This window comes from Squalius cephalus (genome assembly GCF_949319135.1).
Source record: "Squalius cephalus genome assembly, chromosome: 5".
Classification (NCBI taxonomy): Eukaryota; Metazoa; Chordata; class Actinopteri; order Cypriniformes; family Leuciscidae; genus Squalius; species Squalius cephalus.
The window spans coordinates 18769557-18782316 of NC_137126.1; the positions used below are offsets into that span (position 1 = coordinate 18769557).

Genomic DNA, 12760 nt, shown 5'->3' on the forward strand with positions numbered 1-12760 from the left:
AGCTTGTGCGGTCTCATGATGTTTTATCAACAAACTTCGGGAGGAGCACGTTCAGATGATCTACCCAATCAGCACGAGAGGAGGCCTGCATATAAAACAGACTTACCTCTGTCCCACGACAGTTTTCCAGCATCCCTCCACCACCCCAACTCCTCACTCTCGACTGTTCCTATACCAAACAAGGGATGGGGGAGTACTCTGAGTTTAGGCCAAATTCCGAGCTCGGAGCCCTCCCCATCGGACAGCACGCCAAATACGCAATCTCTTTACTCTATCTGGCCATGTAAGTGTGAATTCGTGAAATTACTAGAGTCTTCCAGCTGTTGTTGAAGCAGAGGTATTCAGGAGTATTCAGAGATGTCTGTTTAGTTGTGCATCAGTGTACACTGTAATGAAGAGATTGATGTTGTAACGTTTGTGTTGGGCCAGTGTAAGTCAAAGTCCAGGGTCATCTTACACCCACAGTCTGTCCCCTTGTAGAACAACATTTAAAGCAGAGTTGTCCAAAGATTGTTTTTAAAAAGCATTATGTGTTTATGTCTGTAATTATGCACCAGAGGAATGTCTAACAAATATGTTTTGTAATCCTCTGTATATACCTAGGATTCTGTTCTGTCATTTTTCAGTGATTTCATGTCAGATTCTCTAACATACAAAAATTGTTGCTGTTTTAAAAGTCTGAACTGTACACATGCACTGTGTGTATAGGGGCTGGGCTCCTGTCCTTCACAAACATTGCCTTGCTGTTGGCAAATATAAACCCAGGAGTTTCCCCACCGCTTCTGAGATATGTCATTAGTTTTGCATTTCCATACAGAGGTGTTTGAACTTTCAGCATGAATCTGGCATTAGAACTTTTGCTTTGTATGTTTTTAGGGACCCATGGTTTCAACAAACAGTATCCTGTTGAGCCTCAGCCCAACTTTGATCTGGAGAAAGTGAGTATGATTTTTCAATTTTTGGGGGTGTTTGAACATTGAATGCATGTTTTTCATTAAATAGTGACATATGTATAAGAGACATTTTAAATGTGCACAGCATTATATCTGTTTCAAACAGTGAAGAGGTAGAACTGCAGTGGGATATAAGTTTACTTAAAGCACGGATCATGGTTCATCAGCTTACACTGTCAGAAAGAAAAATGACCTATAACAGCTTGTCACTGGGGCAGTACCCATAAAAGGGCAACTTTGTACCTTATTTACCACTAAAAGGTGCATTCTATATAGAGTAGCTATATCTACCCAAACCATCACATCTTTCAAGAAGCAGCTGACGACTCACCTCCCCACACCCTTAAATCAATGCACTTATTTGAATAATCTATTAGTAAATGTTGAAATTAACATTATGTTATTAATAATACATTATGTAATTGTATGTAATAATAATGTTAACAAATGGAACCATACGTAACGCTAATTCTTTTTCAGGCACTGTATTTACTGTAATAACAGTAATTATACAGGCTGTATAACCATCAGCTGATACAGAACCCTTGGAAAACTTAGTGAACTGCAAACCATTTTTTACTTTCTTTTACTGTCAGTTTGCAGGTGAATGGTACCGTATTGGAATTGCAGATGAATCTGCGCTGTTTGCAATGTTCAAAAACCATCTGAAGGTTTCTAAAGGTCTTCTGGTACCAAATGACAACGGAAATGTGAACCTAACCATGTGGACCATGAGGTGCATGAGGAAGATATTGTTTCATATTTACATTATCACACTATCTCAAATAACAAAGGGAAAACATATTGTAAAACATGTAATATTTGAGCTCTGCGCTAACAATCTGTATATATTTGAACTAACAGGCCATATGGATGCTCCGTCAATGTTTATTCATACAAGAAGACAGATGTTCCTGGACAGTTCACTTACTTTAGCAAAAGTAAGCTCTCATTTCCTTTCTCTAACATCTTCGTGCTAACATCACATGTTTCTTATCACATGGCGTCATTGTTCACAGAACTGACTTCCAGAACTGACTCTCAAAAACTTTCAAATATATTTAAACCAATTGCACACCTTCATCGGGTCAACCAAGATATTTCTTAATAATTATTATATCCAGCATTTTGAGAATATAGTGCAAAAATGTATAAAATTAAACCAAATTGTAAAAAGTGGTAACTTGCGATTGTTACTTTAAATAATATTTTAATTACAATTTTTAGGATACCATTTTTTTTTCAGTATGCCTATAGGTTTTAGCTGCACTCTCTGTCTTTATAAACTTTATATACAGTAGTCAACATTTGAAGTGGATCAAAACCTTTCATCAAAGTTACCCATGAATTTTTAAAAATACCTGTTCTTGTCTTAGGACAAGTTTGATGAACTTTCTTCATCCACATCAAATGTTGACTACTACTTCAATTTTAGTATACACTTCTTTATAACATTTACACAAACATAAACAGATCCAATTAATTAAAATGTACATGATGTGTCTGACCTTTTGTTAAGGGCACAGGATAACAAAAGACATCACGATAGTGGAGACCAATTACACTGATTATAGTTTGGTCCTTAAATACAAGAACATGGACAAAGAGTACACTCAAGTAGCTCTTTATGGTAAGTCTGAACTGATGATGTAAAAGATATGCTGTCTTGGACATATTGATGAGGCATGCTAATCTGTCAGAAACATTGCTCCTAGGACGGTCATCCATACTAAGACCAGATCTAATTGAGAGATTCAGATCTTTTGCTTTATCTCTGGGCTTTTCTGAGGAGGCCATTGTCGCCCCAACAGATGTTGGTAAGTTTGCATGTGATATAACGAACATAAACTGTTTATGTCAGACTGCCACACTGCAGAAAAAAAGAAGAAAAAAACAGGAATAAGCTACTGGGGCTAATGTTTAATGTTTATGTGACCTTAAATAGGGCCTCTAAAGTTTGCTGAATCAATAAAACACCATGCACACACAAAACTACCAAGTCACTCTCATGCTGATCTACACTTTTACATTGTACAATTTTACATTCATTTGTTGATTTGTAATGCATTTTTAATGTTTTTTAGATCCCTGCCCTATCCTAGAACCAAGGTATGGATTTACCACTTCCTCATATATATGAGAGGTCGGGGCTAGTTGTCTGTAGAGATATGACTTCAAAAAGCAAAACATTCCACCGTTATTGCTCAAGAAATAACATATAGTTCATTTACAGTTGGGTATGTTGTCACAGTAGACTTGTAAACCTCTTAGTTTGCATCCTTGCGCCAGTAGGTGGCGACAAGTGACCGTCTTTATGAGTGAATCAAATTATTCGTTCAAAAGAACGAAACTGATGTGGATGTGTTTGGCAGTTGGAAGTATTCTCTTTGTTTGAGCAATAACAGACAAGGTAACTGGTAATATTGTGTATAAAATATATGTGTTTGAAAAGTGGCTAAATCACGGCTCTCTATGGTTAAATCGAAGTAATGCTGTTATTCGCAACAACATGTTTTGAAATTGATGTTTTAAAAACAACATACAACACTGCTATAAAAACAAGTTTGTGTAACTGATGTTTCAAAACATTATTGCTACTATTATAGCCCTTGTGACAACTAGCACCAGTCTCCCAGTAGCTGAAATACATGAGTAGCCTACTATGTGACGTTGATAATGATGTAAACCCCATGAAAAGCCTTGTTTTATCCAATCTAAAATATACACCACTGTTCACTCACCTGCAGGGATACAGCAGAATTCAGAGAGGACAAATCTGCACAAACTGTTAATCAGTCAGTCTTTGCCACTGAGAATCTTTCCAAAGTGTGATTGGACAGGATGTTTTTATCGGTAGGCTAACCCACTCGAACTTCATAACTAATTGTATACTTTCACCATCTTTCAGCCAGCCTTGGAGTCAGACCATGGGTTACATATATTCAGTTTTGTTACACATTTGGGGAACAGTGTTTGTTTTAACGCAAACAATCATTGGAGAAATGCAACACTATGACATCTTCAATGTAACGCAGTTTGTGCTACAACTGTAAACCAGCAGGTGGAGCTGTTGTATCCAGCCAGCATCACTGTTAAAATTCTGATCCACCTGACGCTGATGTTTACTAACAGGCAGTGCTATTGATAATGGACATGCATTTGTGTGGTTGGTTGCTAAATGTTTACAGAAAATTTGTGTCAAATCATTTCGATCATTTTACAATTCCACTGTATTTTCAAAATGAATAATAAAAAGTTTTTTTTTTTTTTTTTTTTGCAATTAAACTAAACATATAGGCCTATTCCATGTTACAAAACAAATAAATAAGCATATTACACATTTGTGTGTGTGTATATATACAATACCATTCAAAAAGTTTTCAAGAGTTTTTTAAAAACCAGTATTATGCTCAACAAGGCTGCATTTATTTGAATAAAAATACAACAATAATATTGTAAAATAGCTACCATTTATATTAAAATAACTAATTTATATTTTAATGTAATTTATTCCTGAATATTCAGCAGCCATTACAGTTCACTGTCGCATAATCCTTCAGAAATCATTCTAATATGCTGATTTTGTGTTAACATTTCGTATTATCAATGTTGTGCATTCTTTTCAGGATTCTCTGATGATGTATATATATATATATCATTAATAATCTATGTATACACACACACACACACACACCATCATATATATATATATATATATATATATATATATATATATATATACATATATATATATATGTAATGGTTATGTTGGTAATGACGATGATTATGTAAACATTGTGTCATATCATATTGTAAAATGCAGCCAATTAATCAGTCATTCAATTAGTAAATCAATCAATTAACTAGTTCCTGAAAAGCATTCCTCTACTATCATCACTTGTCAGCAACAAATGATGCGTGGCTTAGTTTGGGCCTTTGTCTGTTACCATATACCCCTCTTTGGGGTCCTCCATCCCTTTCTACTCCTTCCACCCCTTTACATGTCCCTCCCCCACTCTCCACTCTCACCCAATTACCCCCCTCCCTCCCTATCAGACTGCTCCCTCACCCCTTTTTACGGAGTGCCATTATGCAGCGGTGGGTGAAGGGAAGAGGGGGATAACAATGAAGATAAAGAAAGCATGCGGTTAGAGGCTTGGTGAATGGCTCCATTCAGCAAAGCCAGCCAAACAGAAAAGCAGCTCTGCTCTTCCAAACCCAGAAGTTTCTCTTAGTACAACTGGGTCTTTATCCTCTGTAATTATGTGCTAGCATATACATTCATACATACATACATGCGCAAGCAGACACACTTTACTGTAGCACACACATGCAGTAAAGCCACACAGTATATCAGTAAATAGTTAATGTCACAGGGTGATGAACGTTAATTCAACATCATTATAACACTGTCATTTAACATCTGACACCACTGGAGCAGAACACAAAATTAGACCTCCACTGTAAATGTTCATAACACTTCAATTGTTTTGGACCCCATTGACTTTGTATGGACAAAAACTGTTGAAATATTCTAAAAAATATATATATATATTATGTTGGCCAGAAGAAATAAAATCATACAGGTTTGGAACGACATGAGGCCAGACATGAGGACATGAGTAAATGATGACAGAACTTTCCATTATTTTCTTTTCTTTTGGGGGGTGGGGGGATAAACGCCTCATTTATTAAGGTTCCACTGATGAACTTGGATCTGATTTCTCACAATGGATGTTTCTGAAACAATCATGTCTCGAAGTTCAAAATCTAGATGTCACTTAATAAGAAGGGCTTCATTTGTGCATACATTTTTTTCATATTATTTTGAGGATGCACAACCTCTGTGACATCTCAAATCTACATTTTTAGGTTGAAATGCATTAGTACCAAATCATTATCTTTGACATTCAATAATAAATATGATTTTAAGCATGCTTTTGCATATGTTTTACTCACCTAAACACGTATATAAACAATGGGGGAATAAACTCCAAGCACATACATTTCTGTGGTTTTAAGTTACTTAAATGAAACATTTTTGTCGGCGTTGCCATTCATGAAATGTATCGCTTCGCTCATGGCCCCTCCGCCTGTTACCTCACAGATGTGTAACCTCATCTGAGTGTGTCTGTGCTTATTAATCAAAATGAGACACACACACACACACACTCTGGACCAAACTGTGTGTCAGTATTTGGAGAAAGGAGGCTCCATATGGGCACTCCTGCATCTCTTTTCTGTGTTGGTAGCCAGGCAGATGTCACATGGTCTAACAGGTCACCGTGCACAGACATAAGACGAATAGCTGTGCAGTGCAGACTGCATGGGGCCCCTCAGCCGTCTGCCAGCAGAGTCCCCCAGTTTACCCCACTCCCCACTACACACACACACTATACACATAGATATTTCATGCTAGTTTTGTTATATTACCACTCCCTATTTATCAATATTACTGCAATCATTTTTTGTTTTTATTAGATAATCTTGTCTTTGCTCATTCTTATTTATTTTGTTTTGTTTGTGAGTGCATGTCCTACATATAAAAATTGTTGAATTGCGTATTATTATATATTGGAATTACAATATGCATAGTTGCCAAAAGTTATGTGTAGATGGGGATATTTGTTTTTAAAAACCCTACAAAGTTCGATTAAACCATCAAAATATGAGTAAAATATTTTATATTTTTAAAAATGTTTTAAATATGAAGAAAGAAGAAAACACTAAACTTCATACAGGTTTTATTTTACTAAAAACAAAAAGTTCACAAAAGTTGGAAAAAGCATACATTGACTACAACATGATCAGTTATTAACATTTGGTTGGTTCTCTCTTGTTTTTGCATGTGTTCATAATTTCTTTTTATTACAGCCTAGCCAAAAAGTATGTCCGCACATTTTGGCATGTTTCATTGAGTTATCACAAATTAAACAATTGACCCCAAGCACAACTACATAATATTTATTTACATAATATGGCCACTATTGTATATAATGCAGGGTATGTGGACATTTCATCTACGCTGAAAATGTAGAATGTCAGAAATAAGAAAATATCAAACAAAGTGGCATATATTTATATTTATATTGATGATAGTATAAAAACACTTTTCAAACAGCATTTTACAAAAATAAATGATATGCTTTAAACTATAAAATATAAAACAAAAGATAATTTTGTAGATATTTATGGCAGTTAACATAATGCTTTTGGAAAGATGGTCTTTGGCATGCTATACTCTATCTAAATTATTTCATTTTTGCTGATAATAAGCATGTATAACAATTAGTAATTATGCTTGGACTTTTTATGGCCTTATATTAATTGATTGACTACATGAAATATTTGCACTTTTATTCACAAGAATAAATTAAAATATTATTTATATTAATTAAATTAAAAACTAATAATTAAAAACTAATAAACTAAAAACTAATAAAAAATAGTCAAATAAACTTGATAATATTATATTAACATTTATTTATTTATAATATTAATATACTCTGCTGTTCAAAAGTTTGGGATCGGTAAGATTTTTTTAGATTTTCGAAAGAAGTCTCTTCTGATCACCAAGGCTGCATTTATTTGATCCAAAATACAGTAAAAACTGTAATATTGTGAAATTTTATTACACCTTGCACGGTGTCTGTAAGCCTGGCTAGTGCTTACCAGCCCATCTCGCTGGGTCGTTCGGACGATTAAACTTGGCTTTGCGATTCAGTTCGCCCAGCGTCCCCCCAGGTTCAGCAGCGCCCGGTTTACTTCAGTGGAAGTCAAGGATGCTCCTGTCCTGTGTGCGGATATCGCAGTCCTATTGGCAAAGGACGCTAAAGAGCTGCTCACTCCAGCCGACATGAAATCAGGGTTTTACAGCACATACTTTATCGTGCCCAAGAAAGGCGGTAGGTTACAACTGATCTTGGACTGGTAGAAGCCAAGATTGGTTTGCAGCAATCGACCTGAAGGAAGCGTATTTTCATGGCTCAATCCTACCTCGACACAGACCGTTTCTGCGTTCGAGGGACGGGCATACCAGTAAAAGGTCCTCCCCTTCGGTCTGTCCTTGTTACCCCGTGTCTTTATGAAGATAGTGGAGGCTGTCCTCACTCCATTGAAGGAGGCGGGCATTCGCATCCTTAAATATCTAGATGACTGGTAACTGAGCAAACTCTCCCCCATAAATTCATTCAAGAGCAGGACAGCGCTTCCACTGAAATTATTTCAGTGGCTCCTGGGGCAAATGGCATCCATAGCCGCATTCACGTCGCTTGGATTGCTTCATTTGAGACCGCTTCAGCACTGGCTTCACGACCGGGTCCCGAGATGGGCATGGCACCGCGGTGGAAATCACTCCGGTTTGTTGCCAGACTTTCACCCCGTGGTCAGACCTTGCTTTTCTACGGAGAGGTGTTCCCTTAGTACAAGTGTCCAGGCATGTTGTTGTCTCAGCAGATACCTCCAGTGCAGGTTGGGCTGCTGTATGTGATGGGCAAGCAGCCTCTGGCTCCTGGACAGTGGGGTCCTGCCTCGAGTTGCTAGCAGTACACATTGCCCTGCGCCGGTTTCTGCCGTCACTCCGGGGCAAACATGTGCTGGTCTGGACGGAAAACATTTAGACCGTTTCGTACATCAACCGCCAAGGTGGTCTACACTCCCCTGCATATGTCGCAACCTGCCATCTCCTCCTGTGGAGTCAGAAGCAACTCAGGTCGCTTTGTGCCATGTACATCCTGGGTGAGCTCAGTCGTGCGGCCGACGAGCTCTCATGACAGCATTCGTCCAGGGAGGAATGGAGACTCCACCCCCAGACAGTCCAGCTGATTTGGGAATGCTTCGGGTAGCTCAGGTAGATTTGTTCGCAACCTCGGAGACAACCCACTGCCAGTGTTTCTATTCCCTGACCGAGGGGACCCTTGGCATGGATACACTGGCACACAGCTGGCCCCGGGACCTACGCAAGTACGTGTTTCCCCCAGTGAGCCTGCTCCACAGACACTGTGCAAGGTCAGGGAGGATGAGGAGCAGGTCTCGATGGTTGCGCCGTACAGGCCCACCCAGACCTGGTTCCCAGAACTCATGCTCCTTTCGACAGCCCCTCCCTGGTGGATTCCCCTGAGGAAGGACCTGCTTTCTCATTGATGGGACATAATCTGGCACCCAGACTTAAATGGCCTACCTTCAGGGGTAGTTGACACTATCACTTCAGCTAGAGCCCCCTCTACGAGGCGCTTACGCCTTATGCTTTGAAGTGGAACCTCTTCGTTGATTGGTGTTCTTCCTGCAGGGAATATCCCCGTAGATGCATTGTTAATGTCATGCTTTCCTTCCTGCAAGATGAGTTGGAGCGAATGCTGTCTCCCTCCACCCTGAAAGTGTATGTAGCCGCTATTGCTGCACACCACAATGCAGTAGACGGTAAGTCCCTCTGGAAACACACCTGATTATCAGGTTCCTGAGAGGTGCCAGGACGTTAAATCCTCCTCGGCCACGCCTCATCCCCTCTTGGGACTCTTCCTTGGTCCTTATTGCCTTACAGAGAGCACCCTTTGAGCCCTTGCAGTCAGTAGAAATTAGTATCCTGTCTCTTAAGACAGCGCTCCTGACTGCGCTCACATCCATTAAGAGGGTGGGGGACCTGCAGGCATTTTCGGTCGACAAACCCAGCCTGCAATTCAGGCCAGCTAACTCTCATGTCATCCTGAGACCCCGGCCTGGATACGTGCCCAAACTTCCCACCACTCCTTTCAGGGACCAGGTTGCGTTGCTGTGTCCTGTTCGTGCCTTGCGTTTGTACATGGACCACACATACAGTAGAACCTCACAACAGCTCTTTGTCTGCTATGGAGGACAGCAGAAGGGAAAGGCTGTCTCCAAAAACAGGTTGGCCCACTGTATAGTGGATGCCATCGTCTTAGCATACCATTCCCAAGACAAGCCGTGCCCCCTGGGAGTGAGAACTTACTCAACATGGAGTGTTGCTTCTTCCTGGGCGTTGGCGCACGGGGCTGGGCAACACCTAACACATTCACAAGATTTTACAATCTCCGAGTGGAGCCGGTGTCTTCCTGTGTATTGCCTACAAAAAGGTGATATGTAGGAGGGATTGCTTGGTGTCTCGCTTGCTGTGCCATTCCCCTCTGAGGACGGGATACAAGCACTTATTTTGCTCCTCAGTTGAGTTCTGGTGAACCCTGGTGTAGGTCCTCCAGCATCCTCGGAAGTTAGATGCGGCGGAGGCATCTGACGCCAGGTCTACAGCTGGCTTGCTCAGGGCACTGGAAGGGGCAGCAGTTTTGGTGCCTTCTATAGGGATCCCAAATCGTAAGTCACTGACGTTAACGTCGAACGTGACTGACTGATAGGGAACGTCTAGGTTACTAATGTAACCCTCGTTCCCTGAAAGAGAGAACAGAGACGTTAACGCCCATCACCACAACTACTGTACCTCCGCAGTTGGCCGGGACCCCGTCTCGGCTCCTCAGCAAAAAACTTATTGTAAGTATATGTGCATTGGCTTGTTCTGTTACCACTTGAAGGTGATTGGGCTCTCAGGTGAGATCCCAATTCGTCAGTCACTGACGTTAACATCTCTGTTCCCTCCTTCAGGGAAGAGGGGCTACATTATTAACCTAGACGTTTCTTGGGCAGCAAATCAGCATATTAGAATGATTTGTGAAGGATCAAGTGACACTGAAGACTGGAGTAATGATGCTGAAAATTCAGCTTTGCTTCACAGGAATAAATTGCATTTTAAAATATATTCAAATAGAAAACAGTTATTTTAAATTGTGAAAATATTTCACAATATTTCTGTTTTTACTTTATTTTGGATCAAATGCTTTGATGAGCAGAGGAGACTTCTTTTAAAAACATTTAAAAAATCTTACTGATCCCAAACTTTTGAACGGCAGTTTACCTCTCTCTTATTTTTACTCCAAGGGACCATTTAAACGCCACCATTCCAACTAAAAACAGATAACTTTTTATGTGTTTTGGGCATTAATTTACACAAAAACATGTTTTTTAAAATGGGTTTCAAAGTGCACGTTTTTGAAAACTATACAGTTATTGTCTCCGTGCAAACTACAAAAACACGAATTTGCAAAAATGGTGATGTCATGTAAAGTAACTTTAAAAGTAAAAGTAACTTTACAACTACAAGTCAACTTGTTTTACTAACCTGAACCCTAACACCTAACCCTAACATAACAGTCTACTACAGCCTACTAATACTCTGTCGAGAGTTAGTTAGTTGCAAAGTTACTCATAGTTAGTAAAATGTCTAGAGTAGACCATCAAAATAAAGCGTAACCAACAAGCTACACCTGCGGTTACTCTGCTAGGACACCTGTTTGACTTCATATATCACTATGCTACATCTATATGCCATTTGCTTTGATATTTTGACCCATTATCGGATGCAATAAAAACCTCTGTTTGAGTATGAAACAAGCATACAGTCTAAAAATGCACACAATTGCACATTGAGGCCAACATGCATGCAAGTGCATACATATAAACAGTGCAGCTTTCTCAGGCCTGAAGGGTTGGTTCAGAGTTACTTTACACACCTTTGAACATCCCTTTTCAGGGCATGGTGTGAAATGGATTTGAATGAGAAAGAGGAGGTCAGGAGAGGAGGTGTGGAGGCTGGGGGAGGGGAAGGACGAAGGGAACAGGGTGGGAAACCGACAGGAGGGAAGAAGAAAAGGAGGTAGACGGATTTTCCATTTGTAAAAAAAACAGGGCCACTGGTTATTGAGTTGCATGAGAAGAATCTCCCTTTCTCTTTCTGTTCTCTCCAGCCTTCTCCCTTGCTTGTCCCCTCTCTCATTACCATAGCAGCTGCAGAGCTGTGCGTGTGTGTGAGTGTGTGTAAAGGGAGGGGGTCCGGGTCGGGCAGTGTGACTTAGGAAGGGGCTCCCGTCAATGGTGGGCCGTCTGGGGAATGAATAGAGGCGCACAGAGTTGAACTGGACAAACAAAAGAGAAGAGGAGAGAAGAATGGGCAAGTGAATGGGGCGGCTTGTCACTGCGAGCTAGAGCACACAAAATGGAGTGAAATAGTGAAAGAAAGTTAAAAGGAGCAGAGGGCATGCAAGGATTGGCCTGGCCACCTGTCTCTCTCGCTATCTGTCTTTTGCCCCTTCTGTCAAAGGAGGGACTAAAAGTTGGAGGCATGAGAGCGTGATTTGGGCAGAAAAATGCAATGTAAGCAGTATGTTTAAGAGTGAACCACAAGTGAACTACTTTTTTTTACTTATTTCATAAACAACTGATGCAATACTAGAACATGTGTGATGCAATTTTAGTGTGCTAAATAAAGTTATTCTCTTGTGTGATTTAATCAGAACTCACAAAATAATTGTCACTCAGCTCACAAAAAAAAAAAAAAAAAAATTTGATTGGTTGCATTATTACCCTTGAGTATCCTCAGACAACACTGGCAAGATTTTCTGAAATGATATATCAAATGTAAACATGTTTTTTTTTTTTTTTGTACTCAGTGTAGTGAAGGAAACACATGGCATCCTTACCCATAATCCCCTAACCAGTAATTAGGTTACATTGACACAAATATATCAGCTTTAACAGTATTTAGTAACAATCCCTTGCTCTTTAGGTTGCTAGCATGATTGGGCTTGCTTGGCTACATGTTGTATGTATTAGCTGTATACATGGTGGTAATTCATTCAGCTTATATCACACGGTGGCCTATTATCCATCTATGGAAATGCAACCGGGACACAGACATGTAGCTTACAAATGTGTAACTTATTTGCTGAATTGACATTTTCAGAGTT

At 39.7% G+C, this 12760-nt stretch overlaps 1 protein-coding gene across 6 annotated transcripts; it reads left to right on the plus strand.

Annotated features, from left to right (window-relative positions):
• On the plus strand, window positions 1-4324 carry lcn15 (lipocalin 15). 6 transcript variants are annotated; one of them, XM_079871166.1, is made up of 9 exons: window positions 110-283; window positions 709-791; window positions 877-938; window positions 1550-1689; window positions 1818-1894; window positions 2473-2583; window positions 2669-2770; window positions 3038-3062; window positions 3862-4285. In XM_079871166.1, the coding sequence occupies exons 1-9, from the start codon at window positions 186-188 to the stop codon at window positions 4004-4006; spliced, it is 843 nt and encodes a 280-aa protein (XP_079727292.1). In that variant the 5' UTR covers window positions 110-185; the 3' UTR covers window positions 4007-4285. The 6 variants fall into 6 exon arrangements, with proteins under 6 accessions (XP_079727291.1, XP_079727289.1, XP_079727290.1 ...); XM_079871167.1 differs by having other exon boundaries at window positions 110-253; XM_079871165.1 differs by lacking the exon at window positions 709-791 and having other exon boundaries at window positions 1-283; window positions 3701-4324.
• The last annotated feature ends 8436 nt before the right edge of the window (window positions 4325-12760 follow it).

Excerpts from the sequence above, each read along its gene's own strand:
- lcn15 (XM_079871163.1), top strand. The coding sequence starts at position 16 with ATGATGTTTTATCAACAAACTTCGGGAGGAGCACGTTCAGATGATCTA. Across the intron at positions 284-876 it reads TCTTTACTCTATCTGGCCAT|GGACCCATGGTTTCAACAAA; the intron begins GTAAGTGTGAAT and ends GTATGTTTTTAG. Across the intron at positions 3,063-3,861 it reads TGCCCTATCCTAGAACCAAG|CCAGCCTTGGAGTCAGACCA; the intron begins GTATGGATTTAC and ends ACCATCTTTCAG.